The 21,356-nt window shown below is 52.3% G+C and overlaps 1 protein-coding gene across 1 annotated transcript; it reads right to left on the reverse strand.

Annotated features, from left to right (window-relative positions):
* Positions 1-349: 349 nt before the first annotated feature.
* On the reverse strand, positions 350-16,220 carry LOC311371191 (uncharacterized protein). The gene is made up of 10 exons (XM_084489395.1): positions 15,490-16,220; positions 11,059-11,112; positions 10,492-10,510; positions 8,102-10,392; positions 3,143-3,350; positions 2,876-3,014; positions 2,022-2,091; positions 1,854-1,900; positions 1,591-1,649; positions 350-1,212 (listed from the first exon to the last, which is right to left on the reverse strand). Exons 1-10 carry the CDS (start codon positions 16,067-16,069, stop codon positions 1,170-1,172), a joined length of 3,510 nt encoding a protein of 1,169 aa, XP_084345521.1. The 5' UTR covers positions 16,070-16,220; the 3' UTR covers positions 350-1,169.
* Between the last annotated feature and the right edge of the window lie 5,136 nt (positions 16,221-21,356).

A 21,356-nucleotide genomic window follows, 5' to 3' on the forward strand; every position in this document is an offset into this window, starting at 1 on the left:
GTAAGACAGGTCATTAAGGAGCAGGTAGGGGTTAGACAGTACAGAGACAGGTCATTAAGGGAGCAGGTAGGGGTTAGACAGTACAGATACAGGTCATTAAGGAGCAGGTAGGGGTTAGACAGTACAGAGACGGTCATTAAGGAGCAGGTAGGGTTAGACAGTACAGAGACAGGTCATTAGGAGCAGGTAGGGTTGGACAGTACAGAGACAGGTCATTAAGGTGCAGGTAGGGTTAGACAGTACAGAGACAGGTTGTTAAGGAGCAGGTAGGGGTTAAGCAGTACAGAGACAGGTCATTAAGGAGCAGGTAGGGTCAGACAGTGTCTAGAAGAAACCAGTCCACCAGGGGTCATTTTCCAAGCTTTATGTAATCGTTTACGTCTCACAATGCATTCCACTGACACGGCGCTACGGACACTAGTGAAGTATGAACATCATTCACAATTATTACTTGCATAACAAATAAGGTTTTGAGTACGTTGCAGCGTTAAATATTGGCTCCACACTGTTCTAACTTTAATATGCTTGTAAACCAGTTTCACCAAATGTTTTGATACGCGACGGCTGCGATGACATCACATCCCGAGCTCGGGACTGAGAAGCGAATGAAGTGCTAATGGTGGAAGTCCCGCCCACACCCCCCCCCTCCTCGCCCACCCACCGACCGACCAATCGGACAGGGGCCAGAGGCTGGAGGGGAGGAGCTAGGGTTGGGGACGCTTCAGCAGATGACGTCAAATCACCAAGATCACCAACTTAAAAAACAACCCCCCCCCCCCCATCTTCACAACACCTTAAACCCCCCCCCCCCCACAATACGAGACACCCCACCTTCACGACAACATGACCCCCCCCCCCCCCCTCCCCACCACAATAAAACTGCTCTTTGCTCAACTTGGTGGAAAAACGAAAACATAGTCCAGCTGGCCGGATCTCCCAGGATGCACCAGGCCCGACGCAGGGGTCAGGGGTCAATGACAGGTGATTTGAATGTCTTATGAGCAAGGCATCACATCAGTGTTGGTTTGATGGAATCAAACTCCAGGTCAGCTCTCCAAAGAACACAAAACAATCCTGAACCCAGAACAAGTCGACAAATGATAACCTCCGCCTCCGCCTCCTCTCCTCCTTCTCCTCCTCCTCCTCTTCTCCTCCGTCCACTACTCCTCCTACTCCGCCTTGCGTTTGGTGCCAGGAACCTTCGCCTGGATCCTGAGAAGAGACCGAGTTAGAATGACCACCACCCAAAACCCCACCCTCAACACCACCACCCCTAACCCCACCCTCAACCCCACCACCCCTAACCCCTAACCCCACCCATAACCCCACCACCCCTAACCCCACCCTCAACACCACCACCCCTAACCCCACCACCCCCAACCCCACCCTCAACACCACCACCCCTAACCCCACCACCCCTAACCCCACCCTCAACACCACCACCCCTAACCCCACCACCCCCAACCCCACCCTCAACACCACCACCCCTAACCCCACCACCCCTAACCCCACCCTCAACCCTAACCACCCCTAACCCCACCCTCAACACCCTTAAACCCCCCCCCCCCCCCAGTGTCAGTGTCTCCTCACTTTCCAACGATGTCCGTGACGCGGCCGCTAACCATCGCTATGTAGTGGTCGATCTGCACCTGGAGACAACAACAACAACAACAGGGCTCAACAACAACCATGAGGAACAGTGTGGTAAAGGTCAAAGGTCACGAGGAGCAGTGTGGTAACGGTCAAAGGTCACAAGGAGCAGTGTGGTAAAGGTCAAAGGTCACGAGGAGCAGTGTGGTAACGGTCAAAGGTCACGAGGAGCAGTGTGGTAAAGGTCAAAGGTCAACCCTCACCTGGTGCTTCTCATAGACGATAGGGCAGCTGAACACGGCCACCAGACCTGGAAGAAGCAGTGTTGGGAGTCATTACCCAGAATGCCGCAGCATGTACATTACCACCCCTGAACGCAGTAGGGCGTGGTTGAATATTACCCAGCATGCAGTAGGGTGGTTGAACCTTACCCAGAATGAGGAGCGTGAGTCCGTTGAAGAAGGCACCAACGTAGGTCAGGATCCACATGAGAACGGCAAACTGAGGACCACACAAACACTCATTACACTACTGTAGATCTCTCCAGGCCCCGCCCCCTGCTGCCAGGCCCCGCCCCTTAATGGAGTCCACCAGGACCCCGCCCCTTAATGGAGTCGACCAGGCCCCGCCCCTTAATGGAGTCCCCCTAGGTCCCTCCCCTCACCTTAATGAGCCCCGCCCCTCACCTTGATGGAGTCCACCCTAGGCCCCGCCCCCTCACCTTAACAGAGTCCCCCCTAGGCCCCGCCCCCCCTCACCTTAACAGAGTCCCACCAGGCCCCGCCCCCTCCCCTTAACAGAGTCCCCCCTAGGCCCCGCCCCCTCCCCTTAACAGAGTCCCCCCTAGGCCCCGCCCCCTCCCCTTAACAGAGTCCCCCCTAGGCCCCGCCCCCCTCACCTTAACAGAGTCCCCCCTAGGCCCCGCCCCCCCTCACCTTAACAGAGTCCCACCAGGCCCCGCCCCCTCCCCTTAACAGAGTCCCCCCTAGGCCCCGCCCCCTCACCTTAACGGAGTCCCCCCTAGGCCCCGCCCCCTCACCTTAACAGAGTCCCCCCTAGGCCCCGCCCCCTCCCCTTAACAGAGTCCCCCCTAGGCCCCGCCCCCTCCCCTTAACAGAGTCCCCCCTAGGCCCCGCCCCCTCACCTTAACGGAGTCCCACCAGGCCCCGCCCCCTCCCTTTAACAGAGTCCCCCCTAGGCCCCGCCCCCTCACCTTAACAGAGTCCCCCCTAGGCCCCGCCCCCCTCACCTTGATGGAGTCCACCCTAGGCCCCGCCCCCCTCACCTTGATGGAGTCCACCAGGTCGTCCACCAGGAAGAGCCGCCTCAGCTCCACCACGGCGCGGTTGACGCGGGACAGCAGCATGTCGCTGTACTTGTGGGCCACGTCCTCCGACAGCGCCACCTCCTGGTCCAGGTACAGCCTGGCACGGGACGGACAACGCGCTCATCACCATGACAACACCCTCATGACCTACGCCATCACAACACTGTAGCACCCCGCCCCGCCCCCCCCCCCCCCCCAATCCCGGGATGCGTGGAGAGCACTTACTTGAAGGGGTGTCCCTCGTCCGACTTCTGGATGGCCTGCAGGATGCCCTTGTAGATCCTGAAGGCCACGGTGACGGAGAGCAGCGCCAGCCCCACGTAGGACGCCACGCTGACGATGCTGCAGGCCGTCAGGGACAGCAGCAGCAGCAGCGCCGCGCCGAACACCACCCCCGTGGTCTTCACGTCACGCCAGTACAGCAGATCGGACACTGAGGGGGGGGGGGGGGGGGAGAGGGGGAGCGTCAGGACGGCAGGCCAGCTCCGAGTGTAGCTAACATAGCATAGCCTCGCTAGGCCGTAGCGCTGCCAAGTACAGCTAACACAGCGTAGCCTCGCTAGGCCGTAACGCTGCCGAGTGTAGCTAACATAATAGCGTAGCCTCGCTAGGCCGTAACGCTGCCGAGTGTAGCTAACATAATAGCGTAGCCTCGCTAGGCCGTAGCGCTGCCGAGTGTAGCTAACACAGCTATTCTAGGCAGCGCTAAGGCCTACCGAGGCTAAGCTATGTTAGCTGTACATAGCTTAGCCTCGGTAGGCCTTAGCTATTCTGCCTAGAATAGCTAACCTAGCTATTCTAGGCTAGAATAGCTAACAGGTGTTGGCTTTTGAAATCGACACGCAGGAGCTCCTCCGCTCCGGAGGACCCACTGGGACCATCCGGATCAATACAGGATCAATAGCCTCCTCCTGGCGCAGAGGGGAGGCGGTGGAGTCCAGAGCAGGGAGGCGCGGGGGGGGGACCGGGGGGGGGGGGGACCAGGGGGGGTCCTGGACGGCGGATCCAGGTCAGCCAGGCTCAGGTTACCCGGGAGATTCCAGGCAGGTCAGAGGACTATATTAGACCTGACCGGGGCTCAGGTTCACCAGGAGGGGGGCTGCGTCCCCACAGGGCCACACTCTGGTGCTACTGGTGGCCTGGTGCTACCGGTGGCCTGGTGCTACTGGTGGCCTGGTTCTAGAGGTGCTCTGACAGTCCCTCTCAGGTCTGTGGGATGGACAGTACACCGACACTACAGTCTATAGAAAAGCTGCATTTTTCAGCAGTCTTGGTGACAGCAGCGTGTCTGACAGCAGCTGACACCTGGTCTGACAACAGCTGACACCTCCGCTCCTTAAAAAAAAGGGCACAGCGGGCATCAATGAGCCGATAAAGACTTAAAACTCCTATACGTTACAATACGCAGCAGTCCAGACCACGTGACCCCCGGATCCGTTCAACACACGACATGAACACGTGACCGCAGTTCGGAGATGCGTCAGACGGAATGACCGCGAACCGTTCAATAAACCGTTAGGTTATGACCGGCGGGTCGTTAACGGGCAGGTAAGTACTTAATGCAAGTCGCTTTGGTTAAAAAAAGAGTCTGCTAAATGCCCTAAATGTAGAATAGGTCGTACCGGGCCGGTTGTACCGGACCGGCGGCCCGGTACGAAGAGAGGCGGGGCTGGTGCTACATATGGTAGCATAACGAGCTAGCAGCTAAAGATAGACCGGCGGTCCGCCGCCGCCCGGTTTAACCTCCGCACCGCTCAATAACACACCGTCCGCTGCACCGCCCGACGGCCGGCTACACCGCCCGACGGCCGCACACACACACACCGCGGTCTACGCACCGCTACGGCTCGGCCACGCAACACACATTACAGCCATCACATCAACACCAACCCCGTTTGACGTCCATCTTGAAGCTCCGCTAGCCTGCAGCAGAGCAGCTCCGCTAACGACAGCTCAGACACGGAGGGAGGGAGGAGGGAGGGAGGGGGGAGGAGGGAGGGAGGGGGAGGGCTCTTCCTGTGCAGTACTGGATCTCTCCTCCTGAACGGCTTCAGGTCAATAAAGAGCGAGTCACCGCACTGTCATCAGCTCATCCGTACCGCAGACCGAAGAGTTCCTCCCCACAATGTTACTAATAATTATTATTATTTATTAATAATTATTATTAATTAATTATTCTACCGTAGTCCGTTGGTTATCAATACATATGCTTTAATCCTATTCAAGTCACTGGTACCAGCTCCCTCCCCTCAGGACAGCTGGGACCCTACAGGTATGTTCAGACTGCATCTAAAAGTATCACTCAAAGTGCTATGTTGTCCTTGGCCGTACATAAGGCTAGTTTAATACTGCAATTTTGGGAAGCATATTGTAATGTTTATGGGGGGGGGTAGACCCGTTGAGGAACACCAGTGTCTGTATGTGGACTCTGTTCATGTAGATATCAAACCTGTGGATCTATACTGCCACACCAATCAGCTGAAACACACCTCCCTGTTAGCCAATCATTACCCCGCTACATGAGCTCATCCCTCCCCATCACGCTCAAAGGTCCTCAACACATTCTGGAATATTCTGCCATCTCGTCTTCAGCGGCGCACTTCAACCCCAATCCACACCTTCTTCCCCCTCATGTCACCACAACATTAACCCTCATGTCACCACAACATTAACCCCCTCATGTCACCACAAGAATAACCCCCTCATGTCACTACAACATTAACCCTCATGTCACTACAACATTAACCCTCATGTCACCACAACATTAACCCTCATGTCACTACAACATTAACCCTCATGTCACTACAACATTAACCCTCATGTCACCACTACATTAACCCCTTCATGTCAACACAACATTAACCCTCATGTCACCACAACATTAACCCTCATGTCACTACAACATTAACCCTCATGTCACCACTACATTAACCCCTTCATGTCACCACTACATTGCCGGTAGTCCCCAGCAGCAGCGTGGGTCTCCAGTCCAGGCCCTCTGGCCAGACGTACACCCCAGTAGCCCGGGGTGGACCAGAGAAAAGAGGGCATTACCAACGGTCCTCCAGGCGGCGGTGGAGGACGGAGGCTCAGCAGGGCTCTCCATGAGGTTGCTCTCCATGATGTTCCTCTTTCAGCAGAGAGAGAGAGAGTGAACCTTCTCCAGAGTAGCGGCTGCAGTAAGTGAAGGCTTCCTGCTGCCTCAGACTCCCTCTGTGCCGAGTCACACTGGAACCTCCCCCCCCTCCCTCCGGTCAGAGATCAGCATCTAGCAGCTCACTAATCTTTAGGTCTGACGCAGCGATAACCACCCCTCCCTCCACCTTACACCATCTAATCCATTGGTCCTGGGTTGATTGAGGCCGTCTGCCACGGAGCTAACTGCTGCTTTGAGGTCAGAAACCAGTCTCTGAATCCAGAACCACACAAGTAGAAGACTGAAGATGTTCAGAGTCCAACATCATAACTCCAGGATACCTGGAGAATAACTTACCCTGACTAGCACCAGCCATCATCATGAAAACTAGAACCCCTCTAACAAATCAACATGCATCATAAACACAGACCCTCTGACAAACCAACCTGCATCATAAACACCAGAGTGACTCTGATGCCGCCCCTCCCTGGTCAGCAGTAGCAGTGCACCAGGCTGACAGTACCAGAGACATTCCACCAGAGGGCGCTCCCCACACACTGCCCTGGGCTCTGACACTTTCTGCAGCCAACTAAAGGAGAAGTGCTCTACGGCCCTGTTGGCTCTAGAGAGAGGCTATGACGCTATGCGGAACCAGGTCAATATTTTGCATTGAACACACATTTCTCACCTCCAAAAGTTCCCTGATCAACTGGACGGCAGCACTGCGTCACGAAGACTTTAGGTGGCATGAACAGCAGTGTCATCATGAATATTCATGAGGAACTTAGAAAAAAAAACAACTCATCCTAGCGATCGAAATGGTTCAAAGGTGAATCAATATAATGCAATCAGGAAGCGTCTCATCCACTGTAGGCAAATTGCAACAATGGCACAAATCTAATAAAAGACATGGCCGAGTCACTGCACCCCTGGACTCACCTTAACCACTCATCACCAGCTCAGCATCTCCTACAGAACAAAACCCACTAACACAGGCCATCCTAGAGCAAAGTCCCATTCGCTTACATTATATACACAAACATCCTTTAACCAGTCCACCCCTCTAGACCAGCCTGTACCAGTCCACACCACTAGACCAGCCTGTACCAGTCCACCACTAGACCAGCCTGTACCAGTCCACCACTAGACCAGCCTGTACCAGTCCACACCACTAGACCAGCCTGTACCAGTCCACACCACTAGACCAGCCTGTACCAGTCCACACCACTAGACCAGCCTGTACCAGTCCACACCACTAGACCAGCCTGTACCAGTCCACACCACTAGACCAGCCTGTACCAGTCCACACCACTAGACCAGCCTGTACCAGTCCACACCACTAGACCAGCCTGTACCAGTCCACACCACTAGACCAGCCTGTACCAGTCCACACCACTAGACCAGCCTGTACCAGTCCACCACTAGACCAGCCTGTACCAGTCCACCACTAGACCAGCCTGTACCAGTCCACCACTAGACCAGCCTGTACCAGTCCACCACTAGACCAGCCTGTACCAGTCCACCCCTCTAGACCAGTGTTACTGGAGAAGTGTGAATGAATCATAAGCCAGGTCTCTCGAAGGAGGCCTGACCTTTGTCCCAGTAATAATCTATACATGCCATCTTTACAGACGGATGTGGTCCCTGGTCGCCCAGGGGGAGGGAGGGGGCTGTGTAGCAGGGTGGGGTCCTGGGTGCTAGGTTTCATACGCTATTTAGAGAACAGGAAGTGAACACTACTCAGAGGTCCATGGACCTCCAAGTGGTGAACTCCATTACCCATCATCCCTGCTGTTGCTGCTCCACCACGTCTCGTTAAATAGTGAGTCTCATGAAGACGTGGACTGTAACATTGTGATGTTCCGTTACTTACCGTTCAACCAGAGCACCTGTTCCATTGCATTACCCTCTGGAGCGAAAGAGGTTATGGATGCACACAAACACCAAGCTTCAAATTAAATGCAATGATGAAATCAACTTCAATGCAAAGGGTGAGTCAGAGATATGCAACATGATGCGATGGTTAAATCAAAGTTGATGCGATGGTTAAAGCAAAGTTGATGCGATGAAGGGATGAACGTGAGAACTCAGGAGAACGTGAAGGAGGTGGACCGGGGGGTCTGACCGGAGGAGAGGAGGAACAGGGGAGAACTTAAAGGTGACCATGAGGATGAGGACCATGGAGGACTGGGTAGACTTGCGTTTACCTGTTTCAATCTTCAGGCAGGGCATCTGAAACAGTCTAATGGCCCCACTCATCTTCTCAGCCACGCCCTCTGTGGGCTTGCTGGGGAGGGCCTGGGGGCTAGTAGCTGGGATTGGAGGTTGGCCCAGAGCCACCTTCTCCGGCTCGGCCTTCTTCTGTGGTGAGGTCTCCTGGGTGAGGAGAAGATAAGAGCTCTCGCTGGGAACCTCCTTCTCCTCCATTCGTGTAGCATCTTTAGCACAGGGGGTTTCCTTCTTCTCAAAGCTTAGCTCATCATCCAGAGGAATCTCTGGAACCTTGGAGGAGGCAAACTTTGAATTATCGAACGCTTCCAGGAACTCATCCATGACCCCCCGCGCCGGCCTCTCGATGAACTCAAACTCCTCAGAGGAGACCTCGTGCTCCGAGACCTCGTCCGCCAGCTCCACCTCCATCTCCTTCTCAGACTCCACCTGGAAGCTGGCCGGGTTCTTCGCCATGGCCTCCAGAACCGGAGACAGCGAGTCTGCGGTGGGCGACTCAGAGTCCGAATCCTCACCCAGGCTTTTCTTGCTTTCAAAATTCAGTGGTTGGAATTTCTCTGGCATTTTGGGAGAATCCAGACTTGAAAACCAATCCTTCTGCTCAATCTGGACCGGCTCATCCTCTCGGGCCTGGGCGGGAGAGGCTCCCTGCACCTCCTTGACAAGGTCAAAGGCCCCAGAAAATTGGTCTTCTTCTGCTTTGGGTTTGCCAGCTAACTTGGCCTCCGTCGCCTCTGCCATCTCCTTCAGCAGGCACACTTTGGAATCCAACGTGAAGGGGTTATTGGCCGACAAGTTGATGGGAGGGTTGGGAGACTCCATCATCCGACGCTCCAGGACCGGACTCTGCTCTGGACTTCCTTCTGAGGAACCAGAGTCCGGTTTGTCCGGGTTCAGAGGGGAAGACTTCAGGAGGTCTGGTAGAGACTGGGGAAGAGGAGAGTCTTCTTCCTCATCGTCATCGTATTCTTTCAGAGCAGATGAGTACTGACTCATCAGCTGACCTGAGGCCTCCACAGCAGTTTTGCTCGACTCGTAGGGTTTGCACTCATCAAAGGCTGCCGGTGGGCTTCCTAGAGAGTCTCCAGCCTGCCTGTACTGGACCAGGTCTGGGGTAGGACTCTCAGACACCTTAGTGGCCCTGCAGTCAGACAGATCCTCCTCAAAATGGGAGTAGGGCGCGTCAGCCAGTGGGGAGAAGCCGTCAAAGGGATTATTCTTCTTCTCCTCCTCACACATCAAGTCATCCTCTTCATCAGACTCGTTGCCATGGATATCTTCCTGATATTGGGAGGAGCCAATGGGGGCTGTATCCATGGTGACCCTGTACTTGTCTTCAGAGGCTGGGAGCTTTGTCTCCCAGGAGGAGGGGGACTCTGGGACCATCCTCTGGGCCTGGGTAGGAGAGGGGGACTCTGGGACCATCCTCTGGGCCTGGGTGGGAGACGGGGACTCTGGGACCATCCTCTGGACCTGGGTGGGAGAGGGGGAGTCTGGGACCATCCTCTGGACCTGGGTGGGAGACGGGGACTCTTGGAACATCCTCTGGGCCTGGGTGGGAGAGGGGGACTCTGGGACCATCCTCTGGGCCTGGGTGGGAGAGGGGGACTCTGGGACCATCCTCTGGACCTGGGTGGGAGAGGGGGACTCTGGGACCATCCTCTGGGCCTGGGTGGGAGAGGGGGACTCTGGGACCATCCTCTGGACCTGGGTGGGAGAGGGGCCGGAGGAGCCAAAGGGCTTCTCCTCAGGGGAGAACGAGACCCCGCTGTCTTCACACACGTTGGGATGTAGTTCCGGGTCCTTCCCTAAGCTCAGGTAAGGGCCGGCTAGGGGGTCCAGCAGATCCACTGGGTTCTTTGCGTCGTTCAACCCGCCCCAAGGCGCGCCCTGGGGGGCGGCAGTGGAGGAGCCAAGCGGAGCAGCAGCCCAGGAAGACGGGGGCTGGTTAGGACTCTCTGTCAGAGAGAGCTCCTCCAGGGAGTCAGGGGAGTGCAGAGGAGAAAGGGGAGAGATGGGAGCAGGGGACTCACCCTTCTGTCCCAGTGCTTCAGCAGGAAAGGAGAATGCAGAACGGATCAAATACACACTCAAGACACCCGACCACAAACTAGTCCACACTCACATGCTGGTAGAATGTACAATCCCTCCATCTGACCCCCAGACTCCCAAGTAAAGGAGGCAGTTCTAGATGTATTCTACAGGCTACCCTACAAGCTGGCTGGGTTCTAGAGGTAAAGGACAAGTGTGTTCTAGATTTATTCTACAGGGAAGCTGGCTGGGTTCTAGAGGTTCTAGAGAGAAGAATTGTGTTCTATATGTATTCTACGTTGGTTAGGTTGCCGTCATGGCTGGTCGGGGGGAGCAGACAAACAAGGAGGATCATCACTCCAGGTGTGGTGCATCAAGACAATGAAGACATGCAGGAACCCCTCCTTAGGGGTCTTTACAATCACAACATGAAGTTCAACTGCACAATAAGCAAAATAAAATACAATCAAATGAGGGGATCAAGTTGGAAGGAATCGAATTATTAACCCAAAACATGTGGTGCTGGGAAAACAAAAAATGAGGGGGGGGGGGAGGGGTTGGAATACAAATAAAACCTCTATCGCCCCTTGAGAGAATTTGTCCAAATCACTGAAAGACCGAGACGCAAGGCAGAGACTTAGGAAACATTGAGCTCAACATGCCAACACGTTAGCTCAAGGCAACCCTGACATGCAGCGACGGGTAAGGAGGAGGAGGAGGAAACAGACGAGAGGAGAGGACTTGCCTGTAGGGAAATGCATCAGAGAAGTGGGCAGAGAAATGGGAAGAGAAGGTTCATCTGTGGAGAAAAAGGGAGGTGTGAGTAAAGCAGAGAAAGAGAGGGAACCCCATTAGAACATGTACACAGAACTCCTGGTCTGGACCCCAAATGGGTCAAACCAGGTTGTGGATGTGCAGAACACTCCAGAAACCCTGGGATGGATTCAGGATTGTGAGTCGTGTGGTTGGGTCCCACAGAACACTCATGGGTCCTGACTACAGAGATATGAAGTCAGGACATTGCACGTTCCAACTCATGAGTCACTGGGCCTCACCCAGTGACCGTAACACTACCATCCCAGCTACGCTTGACTGTCCTACTAGCCTAGCTACCTTTGCCTATCCAACATGTCCAACATACTAGCCTAGCTATCCTGGCCAAACCTAACCTTTCCAACTAGTCTAACCTACTAGCCTATTATTTAAGCCTGGCTACCATCCAGCCTACTAGCCAAACAAACGAGCCAAACAAACTAGCCTTGCCAATTAGGTTTCTCCTACTGGTTAACCAAAGTAGTTTGTAACAGAGCCAGCCAATCAGCTACCAACTAAACAGCAGTGGTTTTAATTTATACAATGGGAAAAGACCAGTGTAAAACATCTATAAAAAATAGAAAGGGTTAGTAAAACCCTAGAATTTGTATAAAAAGTAAAATATAAATAAAAACACAAAAATAGAGCCTATAAAATCTATGTTTAAAGCAGAAGATGCCATTAAGTACTGTAAGTACAGTATTATAACCATTAAAGACCAATGTCATCCCAATGGTGGAAGCTACTGTGGTCACTAGGGATAGGGCTCCCCAGGAGAGGGTGTGTGGCGCAGAGCTAGGCTGGACCCTGGAAACTGGGCTCAAGAAGGACCAGGGTGAAAGAAAGTCAGGTTACAGCTCTTGCAACGCAATGGGAAACCCATGGTCACCTCTGAGCCGCTGGCGTCACTTGAAACTAGCTTCTAAAAGAGATTCTTTAAACAGCCTCACACAGTATTTAAAGACCTACAGGTTATTCGGGGAACTTGATGTATGGCATATTTAAAGCCAGCCCAGAGAAGGGCTCTCATTGGCTCATTTAGCCTTCATATTAGCTTAAAATTAACATTTATCCAGTCAAACACTGGTGGACGCTTTATCATAGACATCAAACCTCAACCTCTGAAAATGCGTATTTGATGATGAAGCTAATCTGCAAGCTTCAACCAGAACAAGTTTCAACCAGAACAAGTGGTTCCCTCAACCAAGACATAATTTGAACACCAACGCCTGGAGAGAGTGTTCCCTCAGTCCTAGGTTAGCCTGAACCGAGAGGTTAGCCTGAGCTAGCAATCACGAGTGAGACATCGCTATAAGTAGCCCAGTGAAGCTATGGAAACGATGGGGCTACTGGGCCACCTGCTACCAGCTCTTAAAGAACTGAATGTTCATGTCGACTGGGAGACCCCAGTGCATGCTGGGAGCCAGGAGACCGTTTACAATCAGTTAACAGATTGGAAAAAATGGATTGTTTCAACACTGTTCCTCCCCATTGTGGGGAGGAACATTCCCAAGTTACTAAAGGACATGTTATCCTAAAGGTTGCCATGGAAACCTTTTTGGACATTAGACTGGCATTATCAGAAGGGTTAGGGACCTCCTGCTGTCAGTCTAACGGTCACTGACACCAAACTGCCAAACCTCCACCTAGCAACACCAGGCTAGTGCTGGGCTACCGCTGGGAGGATGGTTAGCCATAGGGCTAGTGCTAGGCTACCGCTGGGAGGATGGTTAGCCATAGGGCTAGTGCTAGGCTACCGCTGGGAGGATGGTTAGCCATAGGGCTAGTGCTAGGCTACAGCTGGGAGGATGGTTAGCCATAGGGCTAGTGCTAGGCTACCGCTGGGAGGATGGTTAGCCATAGGGCTAGTGCTGGGCTACCGCTGGGAGGATGGTTAGCCATAGGGCTAGTGCTAGGCTACCGCTGGGAGGATGGTTAGCCATAGGGCTAGTGCTAGGCTACCGCTGGGAGGATGGTTAGCCATAGGGCTAGTGCTAGGCTACCGCTGGGAGGATGGTTAGCCATAGGGCTAGTGCTAGGCTACCGCTGGGAGGATGGTTAGCCATAGGGCTAGTGCTAGGCTACCGCTGGGAGGATGGTTAGCCATAGGGCTAGTGCTAGGCTACCGCTGGGAGGATGGTTAGCCATAGGGCTAGTGCTAGGCTACCGCTGGGAGGATGGTTAGCCATAGGGCTAGTGCTAGGCTACCGCTGGGAGGATGGTTAGCCATAGGGCTAGTGCTAGGCTACCGCTGGGAGGATGGTTAGCCATAGGGCTAGTGCTAGGCTACCGCTGGGAGGATGGTTAGCCATAGCGCTAGTGCTGTAAGAAGTTAGCTGCTACGTGTAGCGCCGACTAGCAGGTTATTTCTGCTTGTGATGAAGATGTCTAAAAGATGATGGCTCAAAGAAACTACACTGGTCTACTACACCAATGCAGTAGACCAGTGCTAAGGGACCAATGCAGTAGACCAGTGCTAAGGGACCATGCAGTAGACCAGTGCTGAGGGACCATGCAGTAGACCAGTGCTAAGGGACCAATGCAGTAGACCAGTGCTAAGGGACCAATGCAGTAGACCAGTGCTAAGGGACCATGCAGTAGACCAGTGCTGAGGGACCATGCAGTAGACCAGTGCTAAGGGACCAATGCAGTAGACCAGTGCTAAGGGACCATGCAGTAGACCAGTGCTAAGGGACCATGGAGTAGACCAGTGCTGAGGGACCATGCAGTAGACCAGTGCTAAGGGACCATTGAGTAGACCAGTGCTGAGGGACCATGCAGTAGACCAGTGCTGAGGGACCATGCAGTAGACCAGTGCTAAGGGACCATTGAGTAGACCAGTGCTGAGGGACCATGCAGTAGACCAGTGCTGAGGGACCATGCAGTAGACCAGTGCTGAGGGACCATGCAGTAGACCAGTGCTGAGGGACCATGCAGTAGACCAGTGCTGAGGGACCATGCAGTAGACCAGTGCTGAGGGACCATGCAGTAGACCAGTGCTGAGGGACCATGCAGTAGACCAGTGCTGAGGGACCATGCAGTAGACCAGTGCTAAGGGACCATGGAGTAGGCTGGCAGTAATAAGCTAGTGTTGATGGAACCTGAAGGCTAGGAGCAGGGAGTGGGTCTTTGTATGAGGAGGCGGCCCCGCCCTTCAGGCAGGGGGTTACCTAGATACAACAGAGGGCTAGAGACCCAGTCTAACGGGTTAACTAGAGACAGCCCAGTCTGACGGGTTAACTAGAGACAGCCCAGTCTGACGGGTTAACTAGAGACAGCCCAGTCTAACGGGTTAACTAGAGACAGCCCAGTCTAACGGGTTAACTAGAGACAGCCCAGTCTAACGGGTTAACTAGAGACAGCCCAGTCTGACGGGTTAACTAGAGACAGCCCAGTCTAACGGGTTAACTAGAGACAGCCCAGTCTGACGGGTTAACTAGAGACAGCCCAGTCTGACGGGTTAACTAGAGACAGCCCAGTCTGACGGGTTAACTAGAGACAGCCCAGTCTGACGGGTTAAGATGCGGAGGAGAGGGAGCGGCGTGGAGAACAAAGGGTGGGAGGCAGTGAGCAGGTCTTTTTGATGGCCTACTCCAGCAGGTCTCCTGTCCATGGAGACACGGCCCTTTGTTGTGATTAATCCCCAACACGTCTGCTGCATGCCATGCTAGCTGGGCTAACGGCGCGGTAGCTAGCGGCACCCAGCCTAGCGGCGCGGTGTTTCTGTGTGTGTGTGCGCCACACACACACACACACACACGCATACACGACGAGTGGGTCCGCTAGCGCGGTAGGCTAGCGGCGCGGTGGATTAGCGACGCGGCAGCTAAACACCGCGTCGCCCTCGGTTGACAGCCGTCATGTTGACAGCATTCTGGCGCACATTAAACGGCAAACATTCGCTTGGTCAAAGAACATGAAGACAGGCGTCGCTGCGTCTCGGTGGACCACTGCGCTGACAGACGTCATGCGGCGCAGTGTGCCGCCTCATGGGGAGGACGGGGAGGACGAGGAGGAGGAGAGCCGGCGGGCCGCGGGGCTCCGGGTGGTGGACTAAGAGGACATTAGCTGGTCTGGGTCATCAAACCAAAACATACATTACGACGTTTCCCCCCGAAACGAGCCGTTCATTCACACCGCGGTACCTTCCGCGCGGAGCGGTGGAGGAGCCGAGCGCCTACAGAGCGCTATGCTACAGAGCGCTACGCTAGCAGCTTGAACGGAGAAAACAATCGGTTAAAAACATCAAAACATGCACATAGAACCGGGCTTAGGACCGGACCCTGCTCTGGGGACCCGGACCCTGGTCTGGGGGACCGGACCCTGCGCTCAGTACCCGCCCGTCAGGTGTGTAAATGCTTACATGATGCTGGAGCGACGGAAGGTTCCTCTTCTCTGGTCGGAGGCGCGGCGGCGGCTGCTGCTGCTGCTGCTGGGGGGGGGGCGGCCGGGCTGGGGAGGCTGGGCTCCGGAGTGGGGGGGGTGGGTTCCGGAGTGGGGGGGCTGGGCTCCGGGGTGGGGAGGCTGGGCTCCGGAGTAGGGGCGCTGATGATCTCTGGTTCGACAACCGGCTCGTCTGACGACAGAACCACACCGTCAGATACCGGGGTCGACTCTTCGGGCTCAGCCGCGGGCTCAGGCTCACTCATTACCGGCGTGGACACGTCTACGGGCTCGGACACAGTAACCGGTTCCGGTTCTGGTTCTGGTTCCGGCTGAGAGGAGAACAGTTCAGGGTCTTCAGTAAGCGCACTTTCCTCGGCTATGTGTCTGTCGATGGCGTCCTGGGCTCCGCCGACCAGGTCCACGATGTCGTCCACGTTGAAGGGCTCTCTGGCCGCGGCCTCGTTCGTCACCTCGTCCGCTCCGTGGAGGTCCGCTCCGTGGACCCGTTCCTCTCCGAAGGCAGTGGTGGAAGTGACTTGCTCCTCGCTGTCTGCCATGTTCAAAACGCTTCTTAACGAAACTCAAAGTTTCCCGGTGAATGCCCACTTGTCGGAGTTGGTCGAACGGTGGAGCCTCGGGAGCCCTTCCTTGGAGACCGAAGTTAGACGAAGTGCGCAACACGACCACGGAACCGAATTGGCGCTTGGCTGCTCTGACACCAGACACCCAGCAGGAGGCTGAAAAGGAAACGTGGAACCGGGACGGCCAACCAGCTCCCGGGGTTGCCTGAGCGATGCCACCTGTGACCAATGACTGGGCGTCGACGTCCATTGGAACCCGCCCCTTCGAGGAGCCGAAAGTTAAGAGGAGCAGAAAGTTGAGAACGCCCCGCTCCGGTGACATAACCTCGGACTGTACATGGTGTCCTAACACAAACACACCCCGGCGCGTCAGTTCCCCTTTGTCGATAAACCGATGAAAAGGGATTCGATTTGATACCCTGAAACAGAGCGGTTTGGCCCCTGACCCCGGGTGGCCCCTGAACCTGCGGGGGCCCGAACCCCACTGCTTCCCCACTGTGTTCACACACACACACACACACACACACACACACACACACACACACACACACACACACACACACACACACACACACACACACACACACACACACTGCAGAGCTTGGTGTCTGTAAGACTTCCTTTATTTTAGAAACAAAATAAAACACAAAATAAGAACTGTATTAAAGTAACAAATGACGTAAAACTAATTTTAAAAAATACAATATCAATCAAGTAGGCCTACTGCATAAAATACGATATTAATTAAACCAGTGCATTCGCCAACCCAGAAAATAGAGCCTATTTAAAAAGATATGTGTGTAGTTATGTTGAGACAAAAGTATTACGCTAGTATTAGTAAAAAGGTTTAAAAAAAAAAAATGAAAGAAAGTTGTAGCATCTTTTCATCCGTGGCCTATGGGAGGAAGGCGCCCCCATTGGCTGGTAGCGCCCAGGCCCCGCCCACACAGGACACCTGTCACTCTGCCCACCACGTCGCCTCAGTGGAGCGGCTCCCGCGGGATAAGGAGACATGTTAATTAAAAGTGGTAAATTAAACTCTCGATACAACCAAGTGATTAAAGTTCACTCCCGCGGTGCCTGAACTTTACTGTGATGAAGGTCCGCCATTTATACTGAGTGTGTACTGTGTAGTGTGTATGCACAATAAATCAAGAAATGCTTTATTGTATGATATATATATATATACTGTATATATATAAACACACCTGTCATCACATTGGGTCACATTGCGGCGACCCTCCATGTCGGTTCAGTATAACCACTTGGTATTTTTAACCACTGAAGTTATTTGACCTAGTTTATTTTCCATGCTAATAAAGTTATTTTGAATTGAAGATGAGTAAGGGATGAGGAAGAGGGAAAGAGGTGTGAGAGAACATAACACACACACACACACACACACACACACACACACACACACACACACACAAACATCGCATGAGATCAATATTGTGCGATCATTCCAAACTGAGTCAGCAGCTCTCCCCTCCTCCCTCTCTCTACCCTCACCTCATCTCTCCCCTCCTCCCTCTCTCCCCTCCTCCCTCTCTCTCCACCTCACCTCATCTCTCCCTCTCCTCCCTCTCTCTCCACCTCACCTCATCTCTCTCTCTCCTCTCTCTCCTCCCTCTGTCCCCTCCTCCCTCTCTCCCCTTCTCCCTCTCTCTCCACCTCACCTCATCTCTCTCTCTCTCCCTCTCCTCTCTCTCCTCCCTCTCCTCCCTCTCCTCTCCCCTCCTCCCTCTCTCTCCACCCTCACCTCATCTCTCCCTCTCCTCTCCTCCCTCTCCTCTCCCCTCCTCCCTCTCCTCTCCCTTCCTCCCTCTCTCTCCACCCTCACCTGATCTCTCCTCTCTGTCTCCCAATATTAATATAAATATAATAAATAGTTGATCAGTCGGTTACAGAAGAGGATCTGGACCACATGGGATTCTTGCTTTGAGTTCTGAGATTAGAGTCAGAATCATGTGTAGCTGACGAACCACTGTGAGACACACAGGATGGGAACCACAGCTGACCTACACACTGACCTACACACTGACCTACAGAGGATTAGAGCCACACACTGACCTACACACTGACCTACACACTGACCTACACACTGACCTACAGAGGATTAGAGCCACACACTGACCTACACACTGACCTACACACTGACCTACAGAGGATTAGAGCCACACTGACCTACACTGACCTACACACTGACCTACAGAGGATTAGAGCTACACACTGACCTACACACTGACCTACACACTGACCTACACACTGACCTACAGAGGATTAGAGCCACACACTGACCTACACACTGACCTACAGAGGATTAGAGTGTTCTAGTACTACCTCAGTACTGTGTTAGGACTGTCTCAGTACTACCTCAGTACTACCTCAGTACTGTGTTAGGACTGTCTCAGTACTACCTCAGTACTGTGTTAGGACTGTCTCAGTACTACCTCAGTACTGTGTTAGGACTGTCTCAGTACTACCTCAGTACTGTGTTAGGACTGTCTCAGTACTACCTCAGTACTGTGTTAGGACTGTCTCAGTACTACCTCAGTACTGTGTTAGGACTGTCTCAGTACTACCTCAGTACTGTGTTAGGACTGTCTCAGTACCACCTCAGTACTGTGTTAGGACTGTCTCAGTACTACCTCAGTACTGTGTTAGGACTGTCTCAGTACTACCTCAGTACTACCTCAGTACTGTGTTAGGACTGTCTTATGGTGAGTTTCCACCAGCGGGTGCGGGTCGGTTCGGTCGGCTAAGGTGCGGCACGGGTCGCGTTTCCACCGCCAAAAGTGGGCGTGACCCGGACTGAGCCGTATTCATACTTTGCGGTCACGTGACACCATGGATACCTGGAGGGCAACAAACGCTGGCAAAATGGAGACGAACAACGGCCAACCAGGGGAATTACAGCCTTGCAGATTTCTGATACTTAAATAAATCAACTATTTAGACCATTTGTCACAAAATGTTAAAATTAGATACGAAGAGACGATAAACATACTCGGAACTTGTGATCCATACACAGCACCCGCTGATGTAGGTTATTCATTGCTTTGAAGCTGGCAAAGACTCTACCAGACTTGGAGTTTGGAGATATTTACATTTATCTCATCGAGAATCCGTCACCTTATACCGCACAACAATTGAAAGCCTACGGATGGGTTAACAACGCTGTCGTATGGGAGGTGAAAAACAGGAATATCTTCATAATCAAAGCAAAGGTGAATGTTACTATTCCACCATCAACTATGAAATGTCCCCTTTTGTCCGCGATTACATAGCCAATGTGGTCTTATTATAGCCCGATCATTCACTAAAAAACACACAGAAAGATTAAATCATCCAGCATATTATTTCAATGTGTGAGGGCAGGGATGATCGCACAGTTGCTGTTACAGAATGCTGCGCGATTTAATCTGCACAGTGGAATGAGCGCTGGGCGGAAATGTTTGCGCATTTCAGAAGCAGAGATTTCAGAGATTCCGTACAAAAATATATGTCTAATTTGTCAGTTTGCCGTGTGTATGCCTGGCACAAATGCTCCCGTTGAACTAATCTTTCCATCATGGCGGTATTTGGACTGAGAGGAACCTAAGGACCGTTCGTGTGGTAATTACTGGCGACGTCCTGATCAGGTTACTAGGTTTCGTTGCTGGAGTTATTGCCCGCCAGCCAGTCGTGGTAAGTATGAATACCGCACCTTTACTACTCCACCAAGACGCACCGCACCGAACCGCACCGCTCGGTGGAAACGAGGCATTAGTACATCAGTACTGTGTTAGGACTGTCTCAGTACTAGTACTACCTCAGTACTGTGTTAGGACTGTCTCAGTACTACCTCAGTACTACCTCAGTACTGTGTTAGGACTGTCTCAGTACTAGTACTACCTCAGTACTGTGTTAGGACTGTCTCCGTACTACCTCAGTACTGTGTTAGGACTGTCTCAGTACTGTCTCAGTACTGTGTTAGGACTGTCTCAGTACTACCTCAGTACTGTGTTAGGACTGTCTCAGTACTATGTCAGTACTACCTCAGTACTGTGTTAGGACTGTCTCAGTACCATGTTAGTACGGTGTTAATACTTGGTCAGTACTATGTCAGTACGGTGTTATGTGTTACTGTCAGTACTAGGTACTACTAGTGTTTGGTATTACAGTATTATAGTATTAACAGCACATGCGTCATATTGTAACGAGTTGTAACTACCTGACGACACACGTTAACTACAGTGTCAGGTGACCTGCCTGATGACACGCAGACCTAGACCTTATTATGCAATCAAACAGAATAGGTTTGAGAGCAAAACTTTCCACACTGCAATCAAAAAATAGATTTGAGAGCAAAACTATCGACACTGCAATCAAAAAATGTTTTATTGTAAGTAAAATAAATGTGATTAAAAATGTATTAATGGGAATCCAAAAGTTTTGTTTGCGAATCCAAAAGTTTTGCTTGCTGTTGAGCTGAATCTCGTGGGCGGGACCTACGCCGAAAGATGTAAGACACGTCTCTATTGGCCAGTCTCGATCGGAGTGACAGCTTGGCAACAAAACTTTTGGATTTGCAAACAAAACTTTTGGATTTGCAAACAAAACTTTTGGATTCCCATTAATACATTTTTAATCACATTTATTTTACTTACAATAAAACATTTTTTGATTGCAGTGTCGATAGTTTTGCTCTCAAATCTATTTTTTGATTGCAGTGTGGAAAGTTTTGCTCTCAAACCTATTCTGTTTGACTGCATAATAAAGACACAAATCTACCTCCATACTATGGAGGTATAAGTAGTAAGTCTGTTCCTCGCGAGACTGGTTCTCCTGCGTAATGACGTCAGACGTCATAACAGTTCTTTTGATATCCTGCGTCAATTAACAACGCAGCCGTGTATTAAGAGAACGCATACATTTTATAAATGTCTTCTCTAAAAAGTGTTTGTATTTTTGTAAAAAAAAAAAAAAAATTTTAAAAAATATATATATATATCGCAGTTACTATGGATATAATTATAGGCACATAAGAAATGCCGCGATTAAATGCGCAGGAGGTGTTTTTTGTTTTGTTTATCACATACATGATTACAAATGTCATAATAATAGCAGGAGCTTAATATAAAATATAATTAAAATACACAAACCAGCACAAGCACAAGATAAACATGGAATACAATTATTTGTTAACGCATACTGTGTATTTGATCGGGCAGCGGAGCGGCCACCTCCCCCGTGCGCAGCGCTCAGTAAACCCCGTAGC

Source organism: Micromesistius poutassou (assembly GCF_964030765.1).
Source record: "Micromesistius poutassou genome assembly, contig: SCAFFOLD_259, whole genome shotgun sequence".
NCBI lineage: Eukaryota > Metazoa > Chordata > Actinopteri > Gadiformes > Gadidae > Micromesistius > Micromesistius poutassou.

Bases quoted from the DNA above. Each gene is read 5' to 3' on its own strand.
- LOC311371191 (XM_084489395.1), bottom strand. From the start codon at position 16,069: ATGGCAGACAGCGAGGAGCAAGTCACTTCCACCACTGCCTTCGGAGAG. The intron at 1,901-2,021 runs GTAAGGTTCAAC...TGCTTCTTCCAG, and splicing joins ACTCACGCTCCTCATTCTGG to GTCTGGTGGCCGTGTTCAGC. The intron at 1,213-1,590 runs GTGAGGAGACAC...GTCTCTTCTCAG, and splicing joins GTCACGGACATCGTTGGAAA to GATCCAGGCGAAGGTTCCTG.